Raw genomic sequence first — 26,242 nt, forward strand, 5'->3', positions numbered from 1 at the left:
ATGCGAGCGAACCTTGGCCGCTTTGCAGTTACAATGAAGTCAAGTCGTGTACAGTATGTACTGTACGTGCCTATGCACCAAATGAAAAAGCACAGGATCATTTGTATCCCAATAAAAACAAACAGCTCTGCTTGGCTTGGTAAGTCATATCGACAAAATAAGCAATTTCTACCCTCTTTGAATCAAATACGTATGCTGTCTTTTACATTGGCATTTACTGTGTTTCAATACTAACAAAGTAAGCCTTTACATTTGTCAGGAATTATAATATGATGTAGAGGAAATGAAATATACAAGTTAATTAAAAAAAATGTTCATGGTGACAGTGCTTCAAACAATGGCGCCAATAAAAGTCCATGTTGGAGGAAAAGCAGAATGGTCAATTGGTGTGCTTGTTGAGAATACCATTTTTTTATTCATCTTTTGTTATTCCTCATACTTAGCCTTGGTGTCATGCATGTTAACATTAGAAGTTTGTTTTATTCACTGCTTTAGCACACTCTGCCAACCCGGATGTCCTAGCCGTGTCTGAATCCTGGCTTACGAAGACTACCAAAAACTCTGAAATCTCCATCCCTAACTACAACATTTTCAGACAAGATAGAACGGCCAAAGGGGGCGGAGTTGCAATCTACTGCAGAGATAGCCTGCAGAGTTCTGTCCTACTATCCAGGTCTGTACCCAAACAATTTGAACTTAAAAATGCACCTCTCTAAAAACAAGTCTCTCACAGTTGCCGCCTGCTATAGACCACCCTCTGCCCCCAGCTGTGCTCTGGACACCATATGTGAACTGATTGCCCCCCATCTATCTTCAGAGCTCGTGCTGCTAGGTGACCTAAACTGGGACATGCTTAACACCCCAGCCATCCTACAATCTAAGCTTGATGCCCTCAATCTCACACAAATGATCAATGAACATACCAGTTACCACCCCAAAGTCGTAAACACGGGCATAGATATCATCCTAACCAACTTGCCCTCTAAATACACCTCTGCTGTTTTCAACCAAGATCTCAGCGATCACTGCCTCATTGCCTGCATCCGTAATGGGTCAGCGGTCAAACGACCTCCACTCATCACTGTCAAACGCTCCCTGAAACACTTCAGCTAAAAGGCGTTTCTAATCGAAGGAAGGAAATTGACCTCATCCCTTCAGTAGAGGATGCCTGGTCATTTTTTAAAATGCCTTCCTCAACATCGTAAATAAGCATGCCCTATTCAAGAAATGTAGAACCAGGAACAGATATAGCCCTTGGTTCTCTCCAGACCTGACTGCCCTTAACCAACACAAAAACATCCTGTGGCGTTCTGCATTAGCATTGAACAGCCCCCGTGATATGCAACTTTTCAGGGAAGTTAGAAACCAATATACACAGGCAGTTAGAAAAGCCAAGGCTAGCTGTTTCAAGCAGAAATTTGCTTCCTGCAACACAAACTCAAAAAAGTTCTGGGACACTGTAAAGTCTTTAGAGAATAAGAGCACCTCCTCCCAGCTGCCCACTGCACTGAGGATAGGAAACTCTGTCACCACCGATAAATCCACGATAATTGGGAATTTCAATAAGCATTTTTCTACGGCTGGCCATGCTTTCCACCTGGCTACCCCTTCCCCGGTCAACAGCACTGCACCCCCCACAGCAACTCGCCCAAGCCTTCCCCATTTCTCCTTCTCCCAAATCCAGTCAGCTGATGTTCTGAAAGAGCTGCAAAATCTGGACCCCTACAAATCAGCCGGGCTAGACAATCTGGGCCCTTTCCTTCTAAAATTATCTGCAGAAATTGTTGCAACCCCTATTACTAGACTGTTCAACCTCTCTTTCGTGTTGTCTGAGGTTACCAAAGATTGGAAAGCAGCTGCGGTCATCTCCCTCTTCAAAGGGGGGGGACACTCTTGACCCAAACTGCTACAGACCTATATCTATCCTACCCTGCTTTTCTAAAGTCTTCGAAAGCCAAGTCAACAAACAGATTACCGACCATTTCGAATCCCACCATCTGGTTTCAGAGCTGGTCATGGGTGCACCTCAGCCACGCTCAAGGTCCTAAACGATATCTTAACCGCCATCGATAAGAAACAATACTGTGCATCATTGACCTGGCCAAGGCTTTCGACTCTGTCAATCACCACATCCTCATCGGCAGACTCAATAGCCTTGGTTTCTCAAATGATTGCCTCGCCTGGTTCACCAACTACTTCTCTGACAGAGTTCAGTGTGTCAAATTGGAGGGCCTGTTGTCCGGGCCTCTGGCAGTCTCTATGGGGGTGCCACAGGGTTCAATTCTTGGGCCGACTCTTTTCTCTGTATACATCAATGATGTCGCTCTTGCTGCTGGTGGGTCTCTGATCCAGCTCTACGCAGACGACACCATTCTGTATACTTCTGGCCCTTCTTTGGACACTGTGTTAACTACCCTCCAGACAAGCTTCAATGCCATACAACTCTCCTTCCGTGGCCTCCAACTGCTATTAAATGCAAGTAAAACTAAATGCATGCTCTTCAACCGATCGCTGCCTGCACCTGCCCGCCCGTCCAGCATCACTACTCTGGACGGTTCTGACTTAGAATATGTGGCCATCTACAAATACCTAGGTGTCTGGTTAGACTGTAAACTCTCCTTCCAGACTCACATCAAACATCTCCAATCCAAAGTTAAATCTAGAATTGGCTTCCTATTTTGCAACAAAGCATCTTTCACTCATGCTGCCAAACATACCCTCGTAAAACTGACCATCCTACTGATCCTCGACTTCGGCGATGTCATTTACAAAATAGCCTCCAATACCCTAATCAATAAATTGGATGCAGTCTATCACAGTGCCATCCGTTTTGTCACCAAAGCCCCATATACTACCCACCACTGCGACCTGTACGCTCTCGTTGGCTGGCCCTCACTTCACACTCGTCGCCAAACCCACTGGCTCCAGGTCATCTACAAGACCCTGCTAGGTAAAGTTCCCCCTTATCTCAGCTCGCTGGTCACCATAGTAGCACCCACCTGTAGCACGCACTCCAGCAGGTATATCTCTCTGGTCAACCCCAAAGCCAATTCCTCCTTCGGCCGCCTCTCCTTCCAGTTCTCTGCTGCCAATGACTGGAATGAACTACAAAAAAACTCTCTAAAACTGGAAACACTTATCTCCCTCACTAGCTTTAAGCACCAGCTGTCAGAGCAGCTCACAGATTACTGCACCTGTGCATAGCCCATCTATAATTTAACCCAAACAACTACAACTTCCCCTACTGTATTTATTTATTTATTTAGCTCCTTTGCACCCCATTATTTCTATTTCTACTTTGCACTTTCTTCCACTGCAAATCTACCATTCCAGTGTTTTACTTGCTATATTGTATTTATTTCGCCACCATGGCCTTTTTTGCCTTTACCTCCCTTAATTATCTCACCTCATTTGCTCACTTTGTATATAGACTTATTTTTCTACTATATTATTGACTGTATGTTTGTTTTACTCCATATGTAACTTTGTGTTGTTGTATCTATCAAAGTGCTTGCTTTATCTTGGCCAGGTCGCAATAGTAAATGAGATCTTGTTCTCAACTTGCCTACCTGGTTAAATAAAGGTGAAATAAAAAAATAAAAAATTAAATAAATACTTTTCATGATTATTCTGTTTCATCACAATTTGTTGTCAGATACGTAGCCTACCGTAATTTCCGGACTATAAGCCGCTACTTTTTTCCCACGCTTTGAACCTCGCGGCTTAAACAATGACGCGGCTAATATATGGATTTTTCCCGCTTTCAAATGTAAAAAAAACAAAAAACACATTCTGTGACGTGCTCAGTTTTTTGGCGACATGAAGCTTTCATTAGACCAATGAAATTGCCGAACGGGTTAAGGTCAAACAACTTTTTTGTTTACTGTTTAGATTAAATCGAGCACGCTCAAACTTCCCATCATTCTGATTACGGTAGTCATTTTGTCACCCTCAATCATGTCAAAGACACGGAGAAATGCAGATGATGCAGCTTTCAAGTTGAAGGCGATTGATCTGGCTGTTGGAAAAGGAAATAGAGCTGCTGCATGGGAGCTTGGTCTGGAGCAATGACTTTCTTGGTAGGCTACTGTTTACTGCTAATTTTTAATTTTTTGTTACAAGCCGTGTTTCATTAAAGCCTATTTATTTTTGTTACAAGCCGTGTTTCGTTAAAGCCTATTTATTTTTGTTACAAGCCGTGTTTCGTTAAAGCCTATTTATTTTTGTTACAAGCCATGTTTCGTTAAAGCCTGTGTAAAGTTAATTTGTTTCAATGTACCGGTAGGCACCTGCGGCTTACAGACATGTGCGGCTTATTTATGTTGAAAATATATATATTTTTTTTATTCAGTGGGTGCGGCTTATATTCAGGTGCGCTCAATAGTCCAGAAATTACGGTACTCACTTTGGTTGTTGTTCAAAATGACAATAATTTATGGTTGCCTAGCTGCAGGCTACATATTTGTTCAAATTAATTTTTTTAAATTTTCTCTCATCTTAAAAAGGAAAGATTCTCAAGGTAGAGTATAGTCAAATGATTTTTGTTGTCCTTTGTGTCTATTTACCAAATTAGGCCTACACAATAACAAAATATGCAGGCTGTATATGAGTAGCTCACAATTGTTGTTGTTGTTGTATGAAGTAGCCTTTATGAAAGAAATGGTAGGAGACAGGGGTCATGTTCAAATATGACCCATATTACTGGAGTTACATGTTATTATTTCTATTGCATATTCGGGGCCACATTTATCATATGTTTGCAATAATATTTTTTTGGTGAACATAATCAATGACCAAATTTAAAAGCAAAACTCCAATTTGCTTTTTCAAGTTGAGAGTTCTTGTTCAATGCCCTTCCAGATAACACTGTCGTATTGAGAAAGAAAATTGTTCAAAGATAAATCAAAGTTCACATTTGGAAATTGAACTACATTATTGTGGAAGGAGAAGGATATTTGTGTGAGTCACAGAATTGGTAGGATTTCAGACCTGTCAATCAATCACTGTGGGTGGGATTTTCAGGGAAGGGGCGGGATGTTTGTCAGTCACAGGGTTGGTAGGGTTTCAGACCTGTCAATTAATAGAAGGAAGGGAGTAGATTAGTAATCTAGTCATTAAAACACTTTTTCAATGTAATTTATTGTGGCAAAACCTAAGAAAAATTGTTGTGTTCTGGTCATAAATATGGATTCCCCCTGTTAAGGAACAGCATAGCATTGCAGGAAAACTTACCCCCGAGCATTTGCACCCCCATTTTCAGACAAAGTCAGGTGCCCATGGGGGTGGGAGGATGTGTGTGTGCATGTGTGTGTGTGTGTGTGTTGACATTATTATGATTTTCCACTATCAGCCTCAACGAACCATAAATCATGACTACTACACATGATGTGGAACTGCCTCGGTAGCTTCTATTCAGATAAAACGTGTGTTTTTCAGGTGAACATATCTAGCCTCTATGTCTCTATGTCAAACAAGAAGCTAGAAGTCACATCTAATGACAGCTAAATCCTATGTGTTACTGAGGCTCAGATTAAACCATTGGCTTTCTATGGCACCTGATACAGCAGATGAACAAACAACAATACAATGCTCGATGTCACAGCCATCCATATCAGTCCCATCAGGTAGCTAGTGTACACACGGAGCCTGAAGGATCAACAGTCCCATAGGAATCACTGCGGAGAGACAGACAGAGCAGGAATGATACCGTGCCTCCCAGTTAAAAAGGTTAATCCGTTTATCATTGTACATTCAGAACCATTCTATGAGTCAGTGTATGTTGCTATGGAATGCCATAGCCTTTGGGCTCGTCTTTCCCCATTGGCTTATAGCATTGTTATACTTTATAACGTTGTCAAGGCCACAGGATGTTCAACTGTCATTATAAATGAATGCATAGATTGAATATATATGTAGGCTATTGTCTGGGCTATAAGGGTTCTCTGTTGTCATATGAGATCATAAGATAATTGAATGAATATCCCATAATGATCCAGCAGTATGTATGTCTTGTTATAAAGGCTCCTATACTGCATTCCAGTAAAACATCCATTCGGGCCTGGGCTTGGTTCACCGAGCAGGGTGAGGTTAAATAGCAGGAGTAGCAGGGAGATGCAGTGAGAACGGCAACACATTGCAGTGACCTCTCCCACTTTCCTCCAGCACATACAGTGAGTCTCCAGGGAGAAAACATCACATGCATCACCACAAATGCATGCCAGTATGACTACTATGGGATGTGAGGTCAGGGTCAAGGGTTGGAAGGTGACCCATTACTACAGCAAGCAGCCCAGACTTGGCCCAATTATAGAGAGAGAACCACCATACACAGGTCAACGATGGTATGATAGCTGTGGCCATCTTCACACTGGATGTTATGTGTGTAGCTCATTAGAGTGGTGTTCTATCATTACTACTCATTCCCCTATAGAGGGGTCTCGCATCCTATCATCCATCCCGGCAGAACATCATTACAGTGTGTGTGTGTGTGTGTGTGTGTGTGTGTGTGTGTGTGTGTGTGTGTGTGTGTGTGTGTGTGTGTGTGTGTGTGTGTGTGTGTGTGTGTGTGTGTGTGTGTGTGTGTGTGTGTGTGTGTGTGTGTGTGTGTGTGTGTGTGTGTGTGTGTGTGTGTGTGGTAGAGGGAGCTGTTGCTGTTCCCAGTCCATGATAAAAGCTGCAAATGGACACCACCGTCACTGGAGAAGCAGGGGTCATTTTAGATTGCCTAATGGATGGGAATATCCATAACAGTATGGGGGACACCATTTCCCATTATGTCCAGGGCCTACTATTAATGTCTCCTATCATGTTCATATGGTGGGAGATGAGGAAACTTATTCTGAGTTAAAGGTGGATGAGATTGCCAATATTGAAGATGCACTTCGGAAAATACTTGACTTGTTCTTCAAAGAAAGGTTGAATTCACTTACTATGAGAGGTGGGGGACCACTCAATTGCCAGGTAAAGCGTACAGTCATTGACATAGAGATAAATTCACACATCTTTTATGACTGCGTACACTAATCAAATAGGAGGGCCTACCTTTTTGAAAGCTAATTTACGAGAGTCCTTCTGTTCCAAGTCCAGCTTTTAATAAGAAGAGTTAGGAGGGATAAATAACTATGGGCGTTCCCTAAATCAACAGCCATTAGCAAATTAGTGTGTGGTGTTAACAAGGCACTGTCTATAGGAGCTTTGTGTCTGTTTATAGGTCCATGTGAATCTTAAAGAGGCCCTTAGAAAGTGGAGTCAATCAATAGCTTTTCCTTACCAGTTGTTTACTTCTGCCTTAAATCATCCAACATCTCAGTCAAGTAAAACTTCTTCTCAAACCTACACAAAACAATATGGACGCCTGAATAAAAACATCGCTCCACGTTGTGAAATAGTGGCCATTGTTATGGGGATATGAGTAAATGTCACAGACACAATTAACGACTCTCGTCTGGCTGCCATTTCCACAGGTGGGATTGGGTAGCCTATCCACAGCTGGTGAGATCCTGTTGTCCCGCTTGTTTAAAAGTCATTACCGTTGTGTCTGCCTGACCAGTCTGGTGACTCATCTCCATACTTTTTCCAGCTCAATGTGGACCCCGGTTATAGTTATTACTGTGTCTGCTGCTGGATGTATTGTGAATGAGCCCTAGTCTGACCACAGTCTTGGAGATTAATGTAGATAGACATGTCACATGGTAGACTATTGTAGGTGCTTCTGCGGATCACATACGCTGTTCTTCAGGGGAGGAGGGGAGAGCATACTGTAAGTCTGTGTGTCTTATCTCCTCAGCACCAAGCTGCTTTAACCAGACTAGATTTTCAGAGTGCTGTGAACAAAATATTCACCCAGAGATTGACAGGGTGGAGGGCTTTTTCCCTCCCTTTCTTATCCAAAAGGCTGAGTGAGCGAGGGGGGCTGAGGAGCGAGGCTGAGCGAGGGGGGCTGAGCGAGCGAAGGAGTGTAGACAGAGCGAAGATATAGGGACAGAGCAGACGGCGTGTGCAGTAAGCCATGAGAAACACTCCAATCTCCATCCATCCTCTAATTACTATGGTGCTTGCAAGGCGATGCAATTTGCATAGGAGACGACTAACATTAGAACACCATCATATCCACATTCAGCTCCACGGTTAGAGCAGTAAAAAGAAGAGACTGAATATATAGGTTACTTTCTAAATGTAATCCGTTACAGTTGTGCAATCCAAAATTATAATCAGTAATGCCATTTTGGATTACCCTAACTCAGTAACGTAGTCTGATTACTTTCAGTTACTGTTGGATTTATTTCCCATTACTAGGCATTAGAAGAGGACAAAAGGATCCATCTAATGCATTTTGTGTGTCATCATATTGGTCTCTGACTTGTGGTCAGACTCGCTCTGGTGGAACAAACTTAAACTTCAATGCTGAATTGAATATCATTGAGAAAACAGAAATGTCTCATAATGTATCTTTCTAATGTTACATACTTTCTGAAATTAAAAGTAATCTGATTACAATATTTTAGCTGGTAACATAGATTGCAGCTAGATTTGTTTTTAAATCACGTTACTTATAAATGATTACATTTAATCAATAACTCCCCGACCCTCGTCATGACATTCTCAGTGATGCCTGCTCAACGCCAGTGGTTTACTAAATCAAGACAAATGTTCATGTTGTTGACATGTTACTGCCTGAAACAATGCCTTCCCCCTGAGCAGAGCATTTAAAATGACCCCCCCCCCCACCCCCACTAGCCCCTTTTGCCGTTCCAATTCTCAGTCATTTTCTGATTTGAATAATCATTCAACTAAACTGTCGGTCACAAACCCTCCTTATTTGGGGAAAGCCGAGATATTGTTAGATCACAAACTAGATTGACCCAACTTCCCTTATTTACCATTTAGATATCCCCCATAAACTCTGCATGCTTGAGACCAGGAACACTACGCATATGTGCAGTCCATATTCAGCAGTCTAAATAAATCTGCATCTCATATTAGTACGTCTATCAAATCCTGTGCTGTACGGTGGGCTGAGCCTCAGTCATAAGGTCATTCTGTCCTCTGAACCTTGTATGAAAACCCAGTCTTTGGCACAGGGAACATCATGCGGCACAGAACCCTCAACAGAAATGTGCCCAGATGCACACAGTGTACAAAGACACACAGACATACAGGCTCCTGTTGAAATAGCTCCAGTATACCTATCATTTAACCCTGCAAATCAGACTGTATACAATACCTAACAGGCACTACCTATTCTCCACGGCCACATACTTTCCAGATAACCCAGCTTTTGTCCCTACTCCTCATACCTAGCCTATCACCAGAACTGATGCGTCAGTGTTGGTCCAGAAGTTGTGTGGGGTTGCTGTGGCTGGCTGGTATGATGGTGGACTTGCTGTGGCCGTTCATCATAGCCAGGGATATGGCAGACAGCCTGTCAGGCCAGTGACACGTGTGTGCCAGTCGTGGCCCCTACGGGGTGGGTGTCTCTGGGTAGGGTCAGACTGAGCAGATTGGGTCCTAGTCCATCCATCAATGTCCAACACACTTGGACTGAACTGCACAATATGGAGCTCTCTGTAGGCTGGGATTGGGTTGGAATGATTGTAGCCCGGGATAATGTTATCTGGAAGTTCAAAAAGCTTCCGAAAGAAAGTAAACCAACAAAATACACAGCATTTACTACTGACTGTAACCCAAAAAACTCAAGCCATGGCATGGTCAAACTCACAAACACCCCCCCGAAAAATGTATTAGTGTATTCTCCACACAATAACACCCCCAGGTCTCTCATACATACTAGGTAGGCCTGTCAGTTCTCTGCTGTTCCTAGAGCTTTCATGTACTTTTCAAAGTTTCAGGTATCACCTAGGGCAACCTTGCCTTTGCCCAGGGCAATGGCATTGCTCTGTGCCACCGCACACCTCACACACACAGAGAGAGACACATACACATACACACACACACACACACACACACACACACACACACACACACACACACACACACACACACACACACACACACACACACACACACACACACACACACGTACATGCTCTTCGATTGTCTCAGCGCCTCACTGTCATTAACACTCATTGAGGATGGGTTTATTGAAGGCAGCGGTGTTGAGGCATCCACTGTGTTATTCATAGGAGCCCTCTTCTTGAAATGCAGCAGGCAGCTGGAGCTGGATGGGGCTGGGGACAGCTTCCTATATAGGTCACTTCCTCCTTTTCCCTCTCGCTCACTCTCTCTCTCCACCCGCATGGCAGGAAAGTGAAAGTGGAGGAGGAAGGGAAGGAGATGGAGGGAGGGAGGGAGGGAGGGAGGGAGGGAGGGAGGGAGGGAGGGAGGGAGGGGAAGGCTTATTTTATCGGGTGCACACATGCAGATATACACACATTCACAAACACACACACACACACACACACTGTACAGTCACACGCCACAGCAGATAAAGCAGCATACACTACAGAGTAGATTTTTGCAGTCATGATTAGAGAGAGAGAGAGAGAGAGAGAGAGAGAGAGAGAGGGAGAGAGAGAAAGAGAGAGAGAGAGGGGGGGGTCTGGATGTACTGTATTAATAGATACAAAATAAATGGACAGACAGTTCTCATTAAATCATGTGAGACAGAGTTTTTACGTGCATACACATAACCCTTATTCAACAGATACTTATTGAATATGCAGGGACATTGATATGCATTTACACAATTTTGATAATGCCTTCAATCAAATATTCATAACATATAATTAGGGTTAAATATACATGATGGTAGAAACAATGGAAATCAAGAGCGAACCCAAGCACTGGGGGTAAGTACACAATGTATGAAAAGGTAATGTAAACATTCCCTGGAGTGAAAATGTAAATATGAAGGAACTAAGACAAAAAAACAAGTAGAATACTACTGCAGAATAATGATGATGTTCATGACAAGGATGATGATGATGAAGGTGATACTGAGCTCTCCAACTGTTTTGTATTGTCTTGCATTATCTGCTAAGGACTGACTGTTATAATGGTAATAATGTTTCCTCTCAAAGTCTCTTCCTGTTCTTTCAACCAATGAGAGTCATTCCTTAGTACTGTCTCTGTCAATCCTGGGTTTTCTACTGGAGGGTTAAGTTCTAGGCTTCCTCTCAAGAGTAACTTGAGCAATGACTTTGTGAAAATAACTTTAAAAGCTTTCGAAGGCCGGTGAAGAAATCATATGTCCTGTATCATTCAGACCACAGAAATGCTCAGGACTGACTGAGCAATCACAAAACAGCATGGAAAGAAAAGTGTGTGTGTGTGTGTGTATGTGTTATCTAACCTTGTTTCCCAACGGCCTCCTGTCTAGAGGCGAATGCCACAGTGAAGGTTCACTGCCCCTCTGTATGACCTGGGTCATACAGTCCTCACCTAACGTCTTGTCAATGACCCACATCTCAGGCGTGTGTGTTTGTCTGCCGCTCGGCTGGGAGGGCGGAGGAGACAGATCTGGGTCAGGGAGTTCCCATGAGTCTGTCTGAGACAAGTGTTCTATTCAATCACACATCTGACATGGACGAGAGAGCTGAGAACACTGTGGACACACACACACACACACACACACACACACCTACTAGAACAACACAAACATGTACAGTATACAGTGCCTTCAGAAAGTATTCAGACCCCTTGACTTTTTCCACATTTTGTTACGTTAGAGTCTCATTCTAAAATTGATTAAATAAAACATGTTCCTCAGCAATCTACACAAAATACCAAAAAATGACAAAGCGAAAACAGGTTAAGACACTATTGCAAATGTATTAAAACAAAAAAACAGAAATACCTTATTTACATAAGTATTCAGTTCCTTTGCTATGAGACTCGAAAATGAGCTCATTTCCATTGATCATTCTTGAGATGTTTTTACAAGTTGATTGGAGTCCACCTGTGGTAATTAATTTGATTGGACATGATCTGGAAAGGCAGTTGAGAGTGCATGTCAGAGCAAAAACCAAGCCATGAGGTCGAAGGAATTGTCCGTAGAGCTCTGAGACAGGATTGTGTCGAGGCACAGATCTGGTCACTCTGACAGAGCTCTAGAGTTCCTCTGTGGAGATGGGAGAACTTTCCAGAAGGACAAACATCTCTGTAGCACTCCACCAGTCAGGCCTTCATGGTAGAGTGGCCAGACGGAAGCCACTCCTCAGTAAAAGACACGTGACAGCCTGCTTGGAGTTTTCCAAAAGACAACTAAAGGACTCTCAGACCATGAGAAACAACATTCTCTGGTCTGATGAAACCAAGATTTAACTCTTTGGCATGAATGCCAAGCATCACGTCTGGAGGAAACCTGGCACCATCCCTACAGTGAAGCATGGTGATGGCAGCATTATGCTGTGGGGATGTTTTTCAGGGGCAGGGACTGGGAGACTAGTCAGGATCGAGGCAAAGATGAACAGAGCAAAGTACAGAGAGGTCCTTGATGTAAACCTGCTCCAGAGCGCTCAGGACCTCAGACTGGGGCGAAGTTTCACCTTCCAACAGGACAATGACCCAAAGCACACTGCCAAGACAACGCAGGAGTAGCTTCGGTCTCTGAATGTCCTTGAGTGGCCCAGCCAGAGCCCGGACTTGAACCCGATTGAGCATCTCTTGAGAGACCTGAAAATAGCTGTGCAGATACGCTCCCCATCTCAACTGACAGAGCTTGCGAGGATCTGCAGAGAGGAATGGGAGAAACTCCCCAAATACAGGTGTGCCAAGTATGTAGCGTCAAGAAGACTTGAGGCTATAATCGCTCACAAAGGTGCTTCAACAAAGTACTGAGTAAAGGGTCAGAATAATGATGTAATTTTAGCATGTAAATCTTGGTGGGGCCACCGAAGTTAGTTTGCAGGAGCCCGGCCCGCCACAAGTAGTCGCTAGAGCAGGATGAGACAAGGACATCCCGACCGGCCAAACCCTCCCCTAACTTGGACGACGCTGGGCTAATTGTGTGCGGCATCATGGGTCTCCCGGTCACAGCTGGCTGTGACACAGCCTGGGATCGAACCAGGGGCAGCAGTGGCGCCATAGTACTCATTGTTGAATTTTTTATTTCCAACCTGTTGTGTAATGTTTATGTCCAATGGCCGATGAGCACCGATACGTTTTATCTATATCTTGTCTGCATATGACAAGGATTGAAAAGGATTTGGGGTTGCAAAAATGTATAAAAAAAACAGTTTTCGCTGTGTCATTGTGGAGTACTGTGTGTAGATTGAAGGGGAAAAAACAATTGAATCAATTTTATAATAAGGCTGTAACATAACATAATGTGGAAAAAGTCATGCACTGTATTTGATAACATTTGCTGTGATGACTCAAATCCATCCTTTAATTTCTCCCCCTACAGTAATGGACACAGTATAATACACTTTAATTACAATCAAATATTGTATTTCTTACACAATGACAAATGGCAACCAGAGTTGAAAACAACAGTTTAGAAATAACTTTGATGGCCAAAGTTTTGAAAATCTATTTACTAATTCAATCCTTATTGATTAAAATGCTCAAATATCTGGGAGGCGTTTGGGGAGGAACTAAATCGGTTTTAATGGATTTCATGGTGTGACAGTTTCCAGCCAGACTGTGTGACTGTGTGATTGACACACAGGTTGTGAGTGTCTGTAACCTCTGCCTCTGTCATGTTCTTATTAAGCTGTGCTCCACTGATCGAACCTATTCAAGCTGCCACGTCACATTGCCATAAGACGAGTGATGAACTCAGCATAAACTCTAATCATATCAAACAGGCCTCTATGAAATTCCACCCTCATAGGACCTATACCCATTCAATAGAAGCTATTGTTTACTCTGTGACAGACTTTGTTTCATTGACGTTATCAGCACAAATATAGCTTGCTACTGTAGGCTTTATTCAGAATAGGAATGAGTCACAAATAATATGTATTCATGTACCTTAAAATCAGCACTCTACAACCAACATTGCAAATGTCAAATAGTACAGTACAGTTTCTACACACACACACAAAGCGACCACAACATACCCACACTCCTCTCCAGTGTGGGTAACGTCATGACTTCAACGTCCCTCATCAAGCATGGCCACTCCATCTCCATGGAGACACAGAGGGCATGTGTGCGGAAGTTTGGTACTGGACATGAGAGATGAACGCAATTACAGCTTTTGAGAAGCAATTATATGTGCCATGTTGTGGCAAAGCCCCATAAATAACAGCACATCCACTGGTGCTTGTTCTGTGACGGAGGAATAATAAGGTTGAGAAAAGCTGTTGACTGTGTGGAAGGTTGCACGCTCCACGTGGCCTGCAGTGATGTCCAGGGCCATTGTGCTCTGTTGTTCCATAAGAAAGAGGGTCAATCTGTTTGACAAAGGCTTAATGATATCAAACATGAGGACTATTTCTATGGATTTGACACTGAGCTACAATACGGAAGCATGGAGATATAAAAAATTAAACAAGTCTGCTAAGAAGAGCATGTTGGGCCTTTTGTCTGGTTTTTGTAAGACACAGAAAATCGTATAAATGTAAATCTGCCAGCACTGGTGCTTGACTGCGTGAATCCCCCCCAAGTCCCTATATCCACGAGAGACCGGTGAGGGGTGGGGGGGCACATTTAAATCAGAGATTCAGAAATGGTACAAGAAGACAAAGGGATAAATAATCATTTCCTAAATATAGACTGTGCCTGTGATTTCAGTGAGTGCTTGATAGTCTCGTTCGCCCCAGCTAAAGCACTTGATCTGCTGAGAAGGATGCTAAATAAGCAGCTTATGACACAAGCGCTAGCTAGCTTCCCTGGTCTATGGGGTGTTTGTCAGCGTAAGTAGTTATGCGAGTTAAACATCAAAGAGCTCGGACCACGTTTCAATGTGGCAACACCACTTCCACCACCATCTAGCTAAAAGCCTAGGAAATTCCTTTAGTGTACGCAACACCGGGACACAGAGACAGCATAGATGTATGTATGTATGAAGATGGTTTGTTCTGTATTTTTCCTGCATGATTGATGGATCAGAGACACACAATAACAAGAACACGCATATAAACACATGAACGTTCGATGTGATGCTGCCTGCAGGCAAGCCAGTCTCCGGCATTCAGTAAGAGCTCCCTGAGGATAGACCTACCCTGGGGTTTTCCCATTAATGTCAGGCATAATTCCCTCCACAACATTCCCAACACATATCCAACCACCTCCCAACCCTCAGGACAACCTCTCGCAGGTGCCACAATGGTCTCAGTCTATGTGTCACGCCCGTCGTACTGATGGGACCAAGGCGCAGCGGGAATGTGAATACTCATCTTCTTTATTATTAAGATGAAAAACCAAAACAAACGCTTAAACAAAACAACGATGAGAAAACAGTCCTGTGAGACATACAGCTACACATGGAACAACTACCCACAAAAACCCATGAAAAAACACCCCTACTAAATAGGACCTTCAATTAGAGGCAACTAGAAACAGCTGCCTCCAATTGAAGGTCAAAACAATAAACTAAGCATAGAAATAGATAAACTAGACACAGACATAGAAATAGACTAACATAGAACATTGCCCAACAAACCCCAAAACACATTAAACAAACACCCCCTGCCACGTCCTGACCAAACTACACTAACAAATAACCTCTTTACTGGTCCGGACGTGACACTATGCCAGTTGTTCACTCCTTCCGCAACATTCCCAACCTTTTCCAAATACTCAGACAACCTACCACAGGTCCTTCCAATGTCCCTCTGATGTTTCCCGGAGACAGTGTCAGTTTTTCTCTCCATCCTTCTTGGATCGCCTGTCTGGTGTTTGCGCATTGTTTTTTTTTTCAAGGGATTGTGATAATTTTCTGAATGCAAATGAAGGTGCCTCTTGAAGGTAATAATCACCTGGGTTGCTCTCTTGCTCCGAACACATGAATAAGTAATTAAATGAAATCTAATTTAATTTACCTCATTTACAGGGCAGCTGAATCCAATTCCGCCTGCGTCCTCGGAGGAGGGCACCCGTATGACCCTCAGGTTTTTTAGGACTATTTAAAACATCACACAGAAATGAATATTTATTTTACCTTTATTTAACTTGGCAAGTCAGTTAAGAACAAATTCTTACTTTCAATGACGGCCTAGGAACAGTGGGTTAACTGCCTTGTTCAGGGGCAGAACGACAGATTTTTATCTTGTCAGCTCGGGGATTCAATCTTGCAAACTTTGGTTACTAGTCCAACGCTTTAACCACTAGGCTACCTGCATATGTGAAGAAATGTAGGGTATTTGAAATTCATGCAAAGATAACAAAGGAGAAATCGAGGCGATGGAGCTGAAAGCAGGAAACATAGTGATGCATGACTCCATGGGGGGTTTTTAGACAAGCAGCTGCCATTCTGCATAATATTTAGATTGTATAGGAAACACAATAAAGGCTCAGGCTTTACTTGAAGTGTTCTTCCTCTACTCTGTATGTCTCTTGCTATTCACTAACAGCCACGCTAGGATTTAAGATCAGTACATATTTTAACTTGAACCAACTTTCAAATATACAGTGTAGACCGACACATCTCAATTACATGTAAACTGGGGACACCATAAGAAATGTATCTTGATTCACCCAGGTTATTTTCAAGAGATACTTGACCCTTTTAACCAACAACAAACCTCAGGGTTTGTACAGTAACATAACGCATCTAGAGTTCACATGTAAAGTATGTAATTGACTATTTGCTGTTCTCAATAAAACACTGAAGACAACTCCTTTTAAAACCTTTTGTAAATCTCTTCCTTGCCCATCCAGTGGATACAGTCTCTGCCAGTCACCTGTGATATCAACCATGACGCCATCTTGGATTGGAGATCCGGGTTCTTGACTTGAAGATGCTCGTCACCACCGCTGACAGGTACACTACACTAGGGGTCATGTGACTGTGTGACACAGACGATAGTTGGCAGTCGTGCCGGGCAAAACAGTTGAACTCTGGGAGCTCGATGTGAGAACAAGACCTTTCCCACGGCTGTTTCCCCAGATATTTAAAGCACAGTCAACAGCCCAAAAACACCCTCGCCGCTCCTGATTCACACTGGAATCACATGTTGTTTTTACAGTAGAGCAGAGCTGGGCGCAGGGCTGGGAAGTAATGTGGTGTAGCCTGTGGATATCAAAACAGTGGTACAGAGCACAGCAGCAGAGTATTTCAGTCATCTGCATTGTCAGCAGTCCTCTTCTGTCTCCAGAGGTGAACATTGTATACTGAATATCAATGCATCATGCTTAGTTTAATCTGCTAATATTAAATCAAATCAAATTGTATTTGTCACATGCGCCGAATACAACTGTTGTAGACCTTACAGTGAAATGCTTCCTTACAAGCTTTTAACCAACTATGCAGTTAAGAAAAATAAGAGTTAAGAAAATATTTACTAAATAAACTGAAGTAAAAAAAGAATAGAGTAATAATAAAATTAAACAATGAGGGTATATACAGGGGGCACCGGTACGAGTGAACGTGCGGGGGTACAGGTTAGTCGAGGTAATTGAGGTAATATTACATGTAGGTAGGGGTGACTATGCATAGATAATAAACAGCGAGTAGCATTACTGTGAATGTATTAATAGGAAGGCAACTGATCAGGTGAAGGCGTCAATCAGGACTCAGGAGGCACATATTCGGATGCTTGTTAGAACATAAACATATCTGCATTTGTGATGGAGATAGTTGAATTATTGTAATATTGATCTGTCATCCAACTATCAATGCCTATCCAACCGTCTGGCCATCCATGTTTGACCCATCTATGTTTGTGTCTTTCTGTCCCTAGCATGCAGCCTTCCACACAGTCAACAGCATACACAGAGACCATACACGCACACGCATGCACACACACACACGCGTAGTGAGTCCTCAAGGAATAGAACGAACATGCAACATGCCACATGGCTGCAAGCTTGTCACACCACCAGCATCTTAGTCAAAAGAGGGAACAGAGGGATGTGGTGTGTGTGCGTTTCTAATTGGGTGACAACTGACAAGCATCACAATCTCAAATTAAAGACAGGATAGAGGGAGGGTTTGGGGAAGATTATGTTTTCAGCTCCTAAACCACATTAGACCCACGCCCCAATCCCCTTTTCAATAATTCACTGAGCTATAATGAGGGTTGTGGATGTGAGCTGCCTTCCAGAGGAGGGGAAGGGTGCTAGTCTGCATTCAAGCCCTGGGTGCCAACCTGGGCATGGTTAATGAAGACCCACAGCCTCTCATGGTTCTCTTGGCACCATGGAGCTCTGCCTGGAGAAGGAGCCCTGAGCAGAGTCAAGCTGCAATTAAAAAGGCTGTCAGTGGATCTAAAGAAGGCTACCACTGTCACTACAGACCAACGTCAACACACACTGTACAGGAAGACAGGGACGGGGGAGACAGAGGGTATGGGAGGAGGAGAACAGAGGGGATGATATATGAGGAAGAGGAAAACGGGTATTAGTGAGGAGGGAGGTGTAGGAAGAGAAGAAAAGATCAGGAGAGGGTTTGGGGAGGGAGGGGTGATTTTCCGAGCTACCTCCTGGCTTCAACCTGTCATCTAGAAACCATAGTGCCCTGGATACACCTCCTGTCATTCCCCAGGGTGAGGCTGCCATTGAGGCATGCAAGGAATCACCAGTCTCTGACTAGGCTACCTATGGTCTCCCAGTCTCTGACTAGACTACCTATGGGCTCCCAGTCTCTGACTAGACAACTTACGGGCTCCCAGTCTCTGACTAGACTACCTATGGGCTCCCAGTCTCTGACTAGACAACCTACGGGCTCCCAGTCTCTGACTAGACTACCTATGGGCTCCCAGTCTCTGACTAGACAACCTACGGGCTCCCAGTCTCTGACTAGACTACCTATGGGCTCCCAGTCTCTGACTAGACAACCTACGGGCTCCCAGTCTCTGACTAGACTACCTATGGGCTCCCAGTCTCTGACTAGACTACCTATGGGCTCCCAGTCTCTGACTAGACTACCTATGGGCTCCCAGTCTCTGACTAGACAACCTACGGGCTCCCAGTCTCTGACTAGACTACCTATGGGCTCCCCAGTCTCTGACTAGACAACCTATGGGCTCCCAGTCTCTGACTAGGCTACCTATGGGCTCCCAGTCTCTGACTAGGCTACCTATGGGCTCCCAGTCAAATAAGAGAAAAGCCTTCAGAAGATTCCCAAAAGCTCAGTAAAGTAACTGTTCACTAAAAATAAAAAACAAAATCCAGTTGACATAAATAGAATTTAATTGACAATATACAGAACAGATATACAGCAGTTTTTCCATTGTATTTTCTCTGTCCTAGCAAACATACAGTCATCTGCATCATTAATGGGAATGTGTAGCGTAATCAGTTATTTTGTAGAAAGGGTGAGGGAGAGAAAAAGAAAATGAGAGAGAGAAAGAGAGAGACAGCGAGAGAGAGAGAGATGGAGAGTGAGAAAAAAAGAGAGAGTTTGTGTGCAGGGTCTGCCGAGTGTGGCTCCCCAGATGGCTGTCGGACACGGTCGGCTCCCCTCCTCATCGCTCCTCCTTCCTCGCCCTCTTCTCTGTCACTGTGTGATGAGTCCAGTCGTCGGTCCAGTGTGTGGTCTGTCTAGAGCAGGATATGGTATTTGAGTGCGCGGGGGACCCTGTTGATGACCAGTCTGCCATCGTAGCTGAGAGAGGCAAAGAGCCATGGGTCTGCTGAGGACCACTCTACTGCGTACACACTGTCCTCATGCTCCTCATAGGTAGAGATGATACTGTCCTGCAGGGGCTCCTTGCTCCTAGAACACACACATGTACACAAACACACACCGATTCACACACAAATTCATGCACACACAGTGTGAAAAGGGAGTTGAATAGGGAGAGTTTTTATTTTTGAGACAGTAGATCAGCTTTAATACTGCAGACAGATAGTAGCTTCCATCAACGCAATAGTCTGCATCATTTCCAATCCCCAAAATACAGTGCATTCGGAAAGTTTTCAGACCCATTCACTTGACACATTTTGTTAAATTACAGCCTTATTCAAAATAGATTAAATATAATTTGTTTTCATCATCCCACACACAACACCTCATAATGACAAAGCGAAAACATTTTATTTTTTGCAATTTGAACTCAGGTGCATCCTGTTTCCACTGATCATCCTTGAGATGTTTCTACAACTTGAATGGAGTCCACCTGTGGTAAATTCAATTGATTGGACATGATTTGGAAAGAACACACCTGTCTATATAAGGTCCCACAGTTGACAGTGCATGTCAGAGCAAAAACCAAACACAGGATTGTGTCGAGGCACAGATCTGGGGAAGGGTACCAAAACATTTCTGCAGCATTGAAGGTCCCCAAGAACACAGTGGCTTCCATCATTCTTAAATGGAAGAAGTTTGAAACCACCAAGACTCTTCCTAGAGCTGGCCACCCAGCCAAACTGAGCAATCGGGGGAGAAGGGCCTTGATCGGGGAGGTGACCAAGAACCCAATGGTCACTCTGACAGAGCTCTAGAGTTCCTCTGTGGAGATGGGAGAACCTTCCAAAAGGACAACCATCTCTGCAGCACTCCACCAATCAGGCATTTATGGTAGAGAGGCCAGATGGAAGCCATTCCTCAGTAAAAGGCACATGTCAGCCTGCTTTTGTTTGCCAAAAGGCACCTAAAGGACTCTCAGACCATGAGAAACAAGATTCTCTGGTCTGATGAAACCAAGATTGAACTCTTAAGCCTGAATGCCAAGCGCCACGTCTGGAGGAAACCTGGCACCATCCCTACGGTAAAGCATGGTGGTGGCAGCATCATGCTGTGGGGATGTTTTTCAGCAGCAGGGACTGTTGTTCTGGGATTGATTTGCACTTTTCGCACAAAAGTACGTTCATCTCTAGGAGACAGAATGCGTCTCCTTCCTGAGCTGTATGACGGCTGCGTGGTCCAATGGTGTTTATACTTACGTACTATTGTTTGTACAGATGAACGTGTTACTTCAATCGTTTTGGAAATTGCTCCCAAGGATGAACCAGACTTGTGGAGGTCTACAACTTTTTTTCTAAGGTCTTGGCTGATTTCTTTTGATTTTCCCATGATGTCAAGCGAAGAGGCACTGAGTTTGAAGGTAGACCTTGAAATACATCCACAGGTACGTATCCAACTGACTCAAATTATGTCAATTAGCCTATCAGAAGCTTCTAAAGCCATGACATAATTTTCTGGAATTTACCAAGCTGTTTAAAGGCCCAGTCAACTTAGTGTATGTAAACTTCTGACCCACTGGAATTGTGATACAGTGAATTATAAGTGAAATAATCTGTCTGTAAACAATTGTTGGAAAATTTACTCCGGTCATGCACAAAGTAGATGTCCTAACCGACTTGCCAAAACTATAGTTTGTTAACAAGAAATTTGTGGAGTGGTTGAAAAACTAGTTTTAATGACTCCAACCTAAGTGTATGTAAATGTCTGACTTCAACTGTAGTATACACATTTTACGGACTCAGTATATTTGACATTAGTTATCTTGTTGTTTTTAGTCCACCCTTCAGCTACACTAAACCCCTCCCTTCTATCTCTGGACACCATCCAATTTTGATTTCTATTTGGACAAGGCTACAGACACAAACACACACACACACAAAAGGTCTAGTTACATTACTCATAACCTCCACTCATAGTCTCTGTGTTTCTGTTCAAGGCCTGGTTGTGATAACACCAGGTACAGTACTCCTCTACCCTGGCTTCCTTTACACACAATAGGCTATTTATTGCACTCTCAGAAAAAAAAGGTATTGTTCCCTGGGGTACAAAAAGATCTAAATACACAATGTACCTTCAGAGGTGCACATAAGAATCTCACATGATACTGTTCAGTACCTTTCAGGGTACATGTGTGGATAGTATAATGGTACATTATTTTTGTACTCAATATTTTAAATATGAAGGTACAATCATTGGAGGTGTGGCTTCGTGGGGGTGTCGCTTTCAGTTAGTTATTTTTGGCCACCTGGGAGTGGAAGTGTTGGACCAGTTTAAGTGGTCTATGGCAGTGTTAATTAAAGTTTGAGCATGTCCGCTGCCAGTTATGGAGTCTTTATAAAGGCTTACATAAGAGTATATGACAATAAAGATCTGTAATTAATATTGCAGCGAGCTCAACGCAATATTGGGGGACCTAGTCAAGAGGTTGGCGTAATGGTTAAGGTGTTTGACAGTCGCTGGACCCTGGTTCCAGTCCCGGTCGGGGCTACTGAAATTGCTACATTGGTGTCAGAAGTGAGATGGCGAAGATGTGTGTACAAGTGAGGGACTTGATATAGAGAAAAGGAAAACATTTTGCCACTTAAAAGCAACAAACGGTGGTACCCTAAAAAGGTAAACACCTTTTGGCTCTTTTAATGTACAAACTGCAAGAGGACAATAATGCACTTCTAACTAATGGTACAATGGACGTAACTACTACAGTGACAAGCGTTTGTACCCCTTTAAGTATAATTTGGTTACTTTTTTTCTGAGAGAGTGCATGCTATTCACAATGTGTAGTGACAGTTATTTGGCACAGAAATGGAACCATCACAAAATAGGGCACAGAATAGGTGAAGTTCAAGACCAGAGAACTAGAATCAGAGCACGAACTCTAGATTGAATTGATAAAATATTCATAATGATTAGTAACTGTTGTGTTGAAAATCCGATGAAAGATTATGACAGTGGACAGTTATGGTTGAGATTGGTCCAGTATGGCTATAAGGGGGGGGACAGGTCTGGACAAATATGTCAGAAAGTGGACAGTGTTGACAGTCATGACTAAGTGGACAGATATGTCATAGAGGTTTTGACTTAGTGTCCATACTTCTCGTCCTGGTGGTTGTCCTCTCCGTCGCTGAGGTCATCGTCGTCCACCAGGTGACCGAAGGGCTCGGAGGAGATGGACACCATGTTGGACAGAATCACCCTGCTGTCACTGCTGCCGGTCAGCACCAGCTGATCATGAGAGTGGTTGTAGCGAACGCTCCACACCCTGGGTGGTGGGCAAACACACACACACACACACACACACACACACACACACACACAAAGAGAATCAGTGAATGGGTGTTTTTAATCCATCTATATATCCTCTCTTTCCTTTTGTCTCTTATCCTTTTGGCTCCTCAGTCCATGTACATGTGTGGTAATTGAGATGGATCTGGGCATTGTTTCCCTGCTGCTTAGTTTGTACCGCCGTGAGGTGTTGTGTAATTATGGTTAGTTAATAAAGGTAATCATTCTGTAAACTCCTAAGCCGTCTCTCTCCTGCACTCTTTTCCTTCTTTCACTTGCTGTCCTTCCCTCCCAATCACTATATCCTCTCTCTCTATCTCTGTCTCTCTCTCACAGCCTAGGGCAGAGCTCAGTGGTGGAGCTCCTCATAGAGAGGGATTGAAGGATAACTGGGCTGTTGACATAAAATCTGGCTCAGCGCACCCTTTCCCTGCGTTCGGCTAATCTTCTTCCCTCCTGAAAAATAGTTCCTAATACCCAGAGCCCCGAGGCCCTCGGAGCACTGCTCAGAAATCACACACTGTAGCCTACTATCAGAATGGGATCACATCTACATTGCTCTGGATACATTTGGCCAGTCTACTGTATGTATGTATGACAGTGAGGGAAAAAAGTATTTGAACTCGGCTGATTTTGTACATTTGCCCACTGACAAAGAAATTATCAGTCTATAATTTTAATGGAAGGTTCATTTGAACAGTGAGAGACAGAATAACAACAAAAAAATCCAGAAAAACGCATGTCAAAAATGTTATAAATTGATTTGCATTTTAATGAGGGAAATAAGTATTTGACCCCCTCTCAATCAGAAAGATTTCTGGCTCCCAGGTGTCTTTTATACAGGTAATGAGCTGAGATTAGGAGCGCACTCTTAAAGGGAGTGCTCCTAATCTCAGCTTGTTACCTGTATAAAAGACACCTGTCCACAGAAGCAATCAATCAATCAGATTCCAAACTCTCCACCATGGCCAAGACCAAAGAGCTCTCCAACGATGTCAGGGACAAGATTGTAGACCTACACAAGGCTGGAATGGGCTACAAGACCATCGCCAAGTAGCTTGGTGAGAAGGTGACAACAGTTGGTGCGATTATTCGCAAATGGAAGAAACACAAAAGAACTGTCAATCTCCCTCGGCCAACTTTTTTCCCTCACTGTATGTAATGTAATGCATGCATGCATGTATGCATGCATGCATGTATGTATGTATGTATGTATGTATGTATGTATGTATGTATGTATGTATGTATGTATGTATGTATGTATGTGTGTGGTTTGGGGAGTGAGAGGGGTTGTAGGGTGGATGTGTGTTTGTGTGTGTGTACAGTAATGCAATGTACTTAATCTCAGAATGTATGTTAGTAGCAGCAACAAAGTTCTCCACAGTGATTATCTATTCAGTTCACACCAGAGAGAGAAAGAGAGACAGAGCATGTCTGTACACACACACACACACACACACACACACACACACCTGAATACTGCAGTGCACTGTGTTCAGCTACTTACATAGCCCTGAGCACTGCAGCTCATCACAGAATAGCTACAGTAACCCACACCTGAACACAGCAGTGCAATGTACTTAACCATCACTGAATGTATGTTTGTAGCAGCAACAAACTTCTCGTCATACAGTAACAACACACACATTGTGACAGGGTCAGTACAAAATAAGCTAAAAGCATACGTATATCAGTGGAATATGACTGTTTTGCAAACTGAGGCTAATTGGTAGGAATGTTGTTCATGTTCTCAAATCAAATTGTATTGGTCACATACACATGGTTAGCAGATGTTAATGCGAGTGTAGCGAAATGCTTGTGCTTCTAGTTCCGACCATGCAGTAATATCTAACAAGTAATCTAACCTAACAATTTCACAACAACTACCTCATACACACAAGTGTAAAGGAATGAATAAGAATATGTACATAAAAGTATATGAATGATTGATGGCTGAACGGCATAGGCAAGATGCAGTAGATGGTATAGAGTACAGTATATACATATGAGATGAGTAATGTAGGGTATGTAAACATTATATAAAGTGGCATTGTTTAAAGTGGCTAGTGATACATTTATTACATACATTTTTCCATTATTTAAGTGGCTAGAGTTGAGTCAGTATGTTGGCAGCAGCCACTCAACGTTAGTGATGGCTGTTTAACAGTCTGATGGCCTTCAGATAGAAGCTGTTTTTCAGTCTCTCGGTCCCCACTTTGATGCACCTGTACTGACCTCGCCTTCTAGAAGATAGCGGGGTGATCAGGCAGTGGCTCGGGTGGTTGTTGTCCTTGATTATCTTTTTGGCCATCCTGTGACATCGGGTGGTGTAGGTGTCCTGGAGGGCAAGTAAAACTTTCCACCCTCTCCACTACTGTCCCGTCAATGTACATAGGGGGCTGCTCCCACTGCTGTTTCCTGAAGTCCACGATCATCTCCTTTGTTTTGCTGACATTGAGTGTGAGGTTATTTTCCTGACACCACACTCCAAGGGCCCTCACCTCCTCCCTGTAGGCCGTCTCGTCGTTGTTGGTAATCAAGCCTACCACTGTAGTGTCGTCTGCAAACTCGATGATTGAGTTGGAGGCGTGCATGGCCACGCAGTCGTGGGTGAACAGGGAGTACAGGAGAGGGCTGAGAACGCACCCTTGTGGGGCCCCAGTGTTGAGAGTCATCGGGGTGGAGATGTTGTTACCTACCCTCACCATCTGGGGGCGGCCCGTCAGGAAGTCCAGGACCCAGTTGAACAGGGCGGGGTCGAGACCCAGGGTCTTGAGCTTAAGGACGAGTTTGGAGGGTACTATGGTGTTAAATGCTGAGCTGTAGTCGATGAACAGCATTCTTTCATAGGTATTCCTCTTGTCCAGATGGGTTAAGGCAGTGTGCAGTGTGATTGCGTCGTCTGTGGACCTATTGGGGCGGTAAGCAAATTGGAGTGGGTCTAGGGTGTCAGGTAAGGTGGAGGTGATATGGTCCTTGACTAGTCTCTCAAATCACTTCATGATGACGGAAGTGAGTGCTACGGGGCGGTAGTCATTTAGCTCAGTTACCATAGCTTTCTTGGGAACAGGAACAATGGTGGGCCTCTTGAAGCATGTGGGAACAGCAGACTGGGATAAGCATTGATTGAATATGTCCGTAAACACAGCAGCCAGCTGGTCTGCGCATGCTCTGAGGACGCGTCTGGGGATGCCGTCTGGGCCT

General features: G+C 43.6%; 1 protein-coding gene across 2 annotated transcripts in view; it reads right to left on the bottom strand.

The window, feature by feature from the left end:
- Window positions 1-19,242: 19,242 nt before the first annotated feature.
- The window catches only part of eipr1 (EARP complex and GARP complex interacting protein 1), a 79,038-nt gene continuing 72,038 nt past the window's right edge, over window positions 19,243-26,242 (bottom strand). For both annotated transcript variants that reach the window (XM_014210324.1, XM_045723415.1), the window contains 2 exons: window positions 22,848-23,015; window positions 19,243-19,786 (listed from right to left, as the gene is read on the bottom strand). In XM_014210324.1, the coding sequence (XP_014065799.1) occupies window positions 19,612-19,786; window positions 22,848-23,015 (343 nt within the window). In that variant the 3' untranslated portion in view covers window positions 19,243-19,611. The remainder of the gene's footprint in view (window positions 19,787-22,847; window positions 23,016-26,242) is intronic.

The sequence above is a fragment of the Salmo salar genome, chromosome ssa09 (assembly GCF_905237065.1).
Source record: "Salmo salar chromosome ssa09, Ssal_v3.1, whole genome shotgun sequence".
NCBI lineage: Eukaryota > Metazoa > Chordata > Actinopteri > Salmoniformes > Salmonidae > Salmo > Salmo salar.